At 59.8% G+C, this 5,935-nt stretch overlaps 1 protein-coding gene across 1 annotated transcript; it reads right to left on the bottom strand.

Annotated features, from left to right (window-relative positions):
- Positions 1 to 1,001: 1,001 nt before the first annotated feature.
- LOC128312990 (uncharacterized) lies at positions 1,002 to 5,386 on the bottom strand. The gene is made up of 9 exons (XM_053209162.1): positions 5,305 to 5,386; positions 4,486 to 4,698; positions 4,102 to 4,294; positions 3,885 to 3,957; positions 3,301 to 3,800; positions 3,008 to 3,200; positions 2,683 to 2,923; positions 1,335 to 1,996; positions 1,002 to 1,241 (listed from the first exon to the last, which is right to left on the bottom strand). Exons 1-9 carry the CDS (start codon positions 5,384 to 5,386, stop codon positions 1,002 to 1,004), a joined length of 2,397 nt encoding a protein of 798 aa, XP_053065137.1.
- Between the last annotated feature and the right edge of the window lie 549 nt (positions 5,387 to 5,935).

The raw sequence follows: 5,935 nt of genomic DNA, 5'->3' as shown, positions 1-5,935 counted from the left end.
TTCCTGAATGGCACAGGAGCTCCCCATCCTGAAGCTGCACCCCATGCCTGAAAAAGCTCCCAGTGCCTGAAGGCAAGCCTCATGCCTCAAGGCGCTCCCCTTGACTCAAGGGCACAAGCACTCCCTGAAGACTTGCCCCATGCCTGACTGCGCACCCCTTGCCTGAGGGCGCCCTGTGCCTGATGACGAGCACAGTGCCTGATTGCGCACCCTGTGCCTGAAGAACACAGAGGCTCCCCTTGCCTGAAGTCGTGCCCTGTGCATGAAGCATCTCCCTGTACCTGAAGTTGCTCCAAGTGCCTGAAGACAAGCCCCATGGTTGAAGGTGAGCCCCGTGCCTCAAAACGCTCTGTGTGCCTGAAGCTGCTCCCTGTATCTGAGAGAAAGGTGTCATAGAATCCCAAACAGCCTCCAGACCCTGGGGTCGAAGCCTAGAAACTCCCGGGGAAGGTCCAAGGAATGGCAGACACAGAATCCCAAGCAGCCCCTCCAGGGGCTGTGCAGTGAGCACAAAATCCCAAGCGAGACACAAGCGAGAATCCCAAAAATCCTCCAGACCCTATGGTCTCAGCTCAGAAACCCCGGGATATGTCTGAGGGATGCAAGACACAGAATCCCAAGCAGCCCCTCCAGGGGCTGTGCAGCGTGTACAAAATCCCAAGTGAGACACAAGCGAGAATCCCAAACAGCCTCCAGACACTGTGGTCTGAGCTCAGAAACTCCCGGGATAGGTCCGAGGGATGCGAGACACAGAATCCCAAGCAGCCCCTGGGCTGTGAGCCCCGGGCCTCCAGGCCTGGGGCTCGCAGCCCAGGGCCTCCAGGTCCTGAGTCCCTTACCATGGCTCACGGCACTCCCCGTGACTAGGTTCCCTGCAGGCTGCCATGCGGCAGGAACTGGGTTCACTGTATGGTGCATTGCTGCGGTCACTGCATTAACGGGAGGGTGAAGTGCACTCAGGACTAGCTGCACTGGAAGCTACAGTACCGTGGGCACTGGGTTCACTGGAGGGTGCTGGCCCGGCGGTCAGGCTTCACTGGTGGCTGCAGTGCTGTGGGCACTGGGTTCACTGGGGGATGCAGTACTGCGGACACTGGGTTCACTGGAGGGTTCAGTGCACCGGTCACTGAGATGGGTGGAAGCTGCAGTGCTGCGGGCACTGGGGTCACTGGAGGATGCAGTGTGTCGGGCACGGGCTTCACGGGAGGCTGCAGTGCCGCAGACACTGGGTTCACTTGAGTCTGCAGTGCCGTGGGCACTGGGGTCACTGCAGACTGCAGTGCCGTGGGCACTGGGGTAACTGGAGGGTTCAGGGCCGCAGGCAGTGGGTTTACAACAGGCTGCATTGCCATGGGAACTGGGTTCAGTGGCGGGTGCAGTGCCTCGGGCAGTGGGTTCATTGGAGGGTGCAGTGCCGCGGGGTCAGGGTTCACTGGAGGCTGCAGTGCTGCGGGCACTGGGTTCACTGGGGGCTGCATTGCCTCGGGCTCTGGTTTCACTGCAGACTGCAGTGCCACGGGCACTGTGTTCACTGGAGAGAGCAGTGTCGCGGGCAGTGGGTTCACTGGAGGCTGCAGTGCTGTGGGCACTGGATTCACTGCATGCTGCAGTGCTGCGGACATGGGGTTCACTGCAGGCTGCATGCCGCGAGCACAGGGTTCACTGCAAACTGCCATGCCGCCTGCACTGGGTTCACTGGAGGCTGCAGTGCCTCCAGACTGGGTTCCCTGCAGGCTGCAGTGCGGCGGGAACTGGTTCACTGGATGGTGCAGTGCTGCGGTCACTGCGTTAACAGGAGGGTGCAGTGCACTCAGGACTGGCTGCATTGGAGGCTGCAGTGCCACAGGCACTGGGTTCACTGGAGGGTGCAGGGCCTGGCGGTCAGGCTTCACTGGAGGCTGCACTGCTGCAGGCACTGGGTTCACTGGGGGCTGCAGTACCGCGGGCACTGGGTTCACTGCAGGCTGCAGTGCACCAGTCACTGAGATGATGGAAGCTTAAGTGATGCGGGCACTGGGGTCACTGGAGTATGCAGTGTGTTGGGCATTGGCTTCACTGGAGGCCTCAGTGCCACGGACACTGGGTTCACTTGAGGCTGTAGTGCCGCGGGCACTGGGTTCAAGGCTGGCTGCAGTGCCATGGGCACTGGGGTCACTGGAGGGTGCAGTGCCATGGGCACTTGGTTCACTGGAGGGTGCAGTGTTGTGGGCAGTGGGTTCACTAGAGGCTGCAGATCCACAGGCAGTGGGTTCACAGCAGCCTGCAGTGCCACGGGTACTGGGTTCACTGGAGTGTGCAGTGCTGCGGGCTCTAGGTTAACTGCAGGTTACATGGCTGCGGGCACTTTGTTCACTAGAGGCTGCAGTGCTGTGGGCACTGGGTTCACGGCACACTGCAGTGCCAGAGGAACTGGGTTCACTGGAAGCTGCAGTGCTTATGGCACTTGGTTCACTGGGGGTGAAGTGCCTCAGGCACTGCGTTCACTAAAGGTGCAGTGTTCACTGGAAGCTGCAGTGCCGCGTGCAGTGGGTTCACTGGAGGCTGCAGTGCAGTGGGAACTGGGTTCACTGGAGGCTGCAGTGCCTCGGGCACTGGGTTCACTGCAGACTGCAGTGCCGCAGGTACTGGGTTCACTGCAAACTGCCGTTCTGCCTGCACTGGGTTTATTTGAGGCTGCATTGCCGTGGGCACTGGGTTCACTGCAGGATGCAGTGCCACTGGCACTGTGTTCACTGGATGGTGCAGTGTCGCTGGCACTGTCTTCACTGCAGGCTTCAGTGCCGCGGGAACTGTGTTCACTGGTGCCTGCAGTGCCACCGGATCTTTGCAGTGCGGCGGGCACTGGGTTCAATACAGGCTGCAGTGCCTCGGGCACTGGGTTCACTACAGGCTGCAGTGCCGTAGGCAGTGGGTTCACATGAGGCTGCAGTGACACGCACCCTGGGTTCACTGGAGGGTTCAATGCCCCGGGCACGGTGTACACAGGAGGATGCAGTGCCTAGGGCACTGTGTTAACTGGTGGGTGCAGTGCCTCGGTCACTGCCTTATCGGAGGGTGAAGTGCCGCGGGCACTGGGTTCACTACATGGTGCAGTGCCAAAGGCACAAGGGTTCACTGGAGGGTGCAGTGCCACAGGCTCTGGCTTCACTGCAGGGTGCTGTGCCACGGGCTCTGCTGCAGTACTGCGGGCACTGGATTCACTGGAGGGTGCAGTGTGGCAGGCACTGCCTTCACTGGAGGGTGCAGTGCTGTGGGCAGTTGGTTCACTGGAGGCTGCAGTGCAGTGGGAACTGGGTTCACTGCAGGATGCAGTGCCCCAGCACAGTGTTCACAGCAGGATGCAGTGCTGCGGACACTTTTTTCACTGGAGGGTGCAGTGCCTCAGGCACTGGGTTCAGTAGCACATGCAGTGCCGCTGCCACTGGGTTCAAAGGTTGATGCAGTGCTGTGGGTGCTGTGTTAACTGGCGGGTTCAGTGCACCCAGCATTGGCTTCACTGGAGGGTGCAGTGATGCAGGATCTTGGTTCACAGGTGGCTGCAGTGCCGAGGGCACTGGGTTCACTGGAGGATGCAGTGCCACTGGCACTTTGTTCACTGTAGGCTGCAGTGCCGCAGGCACTGAATTCCATGGAGGCTGCAGTGCAGTGGGAACTGGGTTCACTGGAGAGTGCAGTGCCGTGGACACAGGGTTCACTGGAGGATGCAGTGCGGCGGGCACTGGGTTCAATACAGGCTGCAGTGCCTCGGGCACTGGGTTCACTACAGGCTGCAGTGCCGTAGGCAGTGGGTTCACATGAGGCTGCAGTGACACGCACCCTGGGTTCACTGGAGGGTTCAATGCCCCGGGCACGGTGTACACAGGAGGATGCAGTGCCTAGGGCACTGTGTTAACTGGTGGGTGCAGTGCCTCGGTCACTGCCTTATCGGAGGGTGAAGTGCCGCGGGCACTGGGTTCACTACATGGTGCAGTGCCAAAGGCACAAGGGTTCACTGGAGGGTGCAGTGCCACAGGCTCTGGCTTCACTGCAGGGTGCTGTGCCACGGGCTCTGGGTTCAGTCGAGGGTGCAGTGCCGCGAGCACTGTGTTCACTGGAGCCTACAGTGCCGTGGGCTCTGCGTTCACTGCAGGCTTCAGTGCCGCAGGCACTGGGTTCACTACAGGCTGCAGTGCCCTGTGCACTGCGTGCACTGCAGGATGCAGTGCTGCGGGCACTTTGGTCACTGCAGGGTGCTGTGCCACGGGCACTGGATTCAGTCGAGGGTGCAGTGCCGTGGGCCTGGGTTCACTGGAAGCTGCAGTGCAGTGGGAACTGGGTTCACTGGAGGGTGCAGTCCGCAGGCAGTGGGTTCACTACATGCTGCAGTGCACCGGTCACAGGGATAACTGGAGGCTGTAGTGCTGCAGGCAGTGGCTTCACTGGAGGCTGCAGTGCCGCGGACACTGTGTTCACTGGAGGCTGCTGTGCCGCGGGCACTGGGTTCACTGGAGACTGCAGTGCCATTGGCACTGGGTTCACTGGAGGCTGCAGTGTGGCGGGCCCTGGGTTCACTGGAGGCTGTAGCTGTTGGCACTGGGTTCACTGCAGGTTGCAGTTCCACGGGCACAGCGTTCACTGGAGTGTGCAGTGCCACGGGCTCAGGGTTCAATGGAGGCTGCAGTGCTGTGGGCACTGAGTTCACTGTGAAACGCCCAGAGTCTAAGACATCCCAAAATCGAACCACCAGAGTCCAGAGTCAAGCTAAGCAGCAAGGGTCATTTATTGCAGGTTCGAGCCTGGACCTCTGCGCACTCATTGCCAGTGACGCTAAGAGGCCCCGAGAGAGGTTTTTACACCCCTTTTATAGACAGGTACAAACAAGTCATGGGGAAATCAGGGATTTTTCAGTTACAGAGCTGCGATTGGTTGATGTTTAAAGTTGGACACTTAGCAGTATTCCATTGGTTCCTGCCTTTAGATCAGACCACAACCGGGGGTACGGGTATCTCAATGATTGATCAGGAATACACGGGCGTGCCAAGCAACAATGATTGATCAGGAATACACGGGCACGTCAAGCAATTGTACAGAAGCGGAACAAGCTGGTTAGGCTTGGTTAGGTTTCAGTTTCCCGTAACTTTAGCTTTTAAGTTTCAGTTTTCTCAGGCCTCTCAAATGCATGCTGCACTGCCTTGGGAACCTGGTTCACTGGAGGCTGCAGTGCCGTGGACACTGGGTTCACTGGAGGGTGCAGTGCCACGGGCACTGGGTTCACTGGAGGCTGCAGTGCTGCAGCCACTGAGTTAACTGGAGGGTGCAGTGCACCCAGAACTGGATTCACTGGATGGTGCAGTGCCGCGGGCTCTGGGTTCACTGCAGGCTGCAGTGCCGCGGGCCCTGGGTTCATTAGAGGATGCGGTGCCGCGGGCACTGGGTTCACTGGAGGTTGCAGTGACACAGGCACTGGGTTCCCTAGAATCTGATTTACCGCGGGAACTGGGTTCACTGGAGGGTGCAGTGCTGCAGGCACTCGTGCACTGGAGGCTGCCCTGCAGTGGGCTGACAGTTCACTCCAGACTGCAGTACCACAGGCACTTGGTTCACTGGAGGTTGCAGTGCCGCTGCACTGGCTTCACTGGAGGGTGCACTGTCGCGGGGTCTGGGTTTATTGGAGGCTGCAGTGCCATGGACACTGTATTCACTGGAGGCTGCAGTGCCGTTGGCACTGGATTCACTGGAGGCTGCGATGCAGTGGGAACTGGGTTCACTGCAGGCTGCAGTGCCCCAGGCACTGGGTTCACTGCAGGATGCAGTGCCGCGGATACTTTTTTCCCTGGATGGTGCAGTGCCACGGGCCCTGGGTTCAGTAGAGCGTGCAGTGCTGCGGTCTTTGGGTTCACTGGAGGCTACAGTGCCACGGGCACTGGGTTCACTGCAGGCTGCTGTGCCTCGGGCA

Source organism: Acinonyx jubatus, chromosome E4 (genome assembly GCF_027475565.1).
Source record: "Acinonyx jubatus isolate Ajub_Pintada_27869175 chromosome E4, VMU_Ajub_asm_v1.0, whole genome shotgun sequence".
NCBI lineage: Eukaryota > Metazoa > Chordata > Mammalia > Carnivora > Felidae > Acinonyx > Acinonyx jubatus.
This window is presented reverse-complemented; position numbering and strand designations above follow the sequence as displayed.

Excerpts from the sequence above, each read along its gene's own strand:
- LOC128312990 (XM_053209162.1), bottom strand. The coding sequence starts at position 5,386 with ATGAACCCAGGGCCCGCGGCACTGCAGCCTGCAGTGAACCCAGAGCCC. Across the intron at positions 3,801-3,884 it reads TGCACCCACCAGTTAACACA|CCTCATGTGAACCCACTGCC; the intron begins GTGCCCTAGGCA and ends GTGTCACTGCAG. Across the intron at positions 1,242-1,334 it reads CCATGGCAATGCAGCCTGTT|ACTCAAGTGAACCCAGTGTC; the intron begins GTAAACCCACTG and ends ACGGCACTGCAG.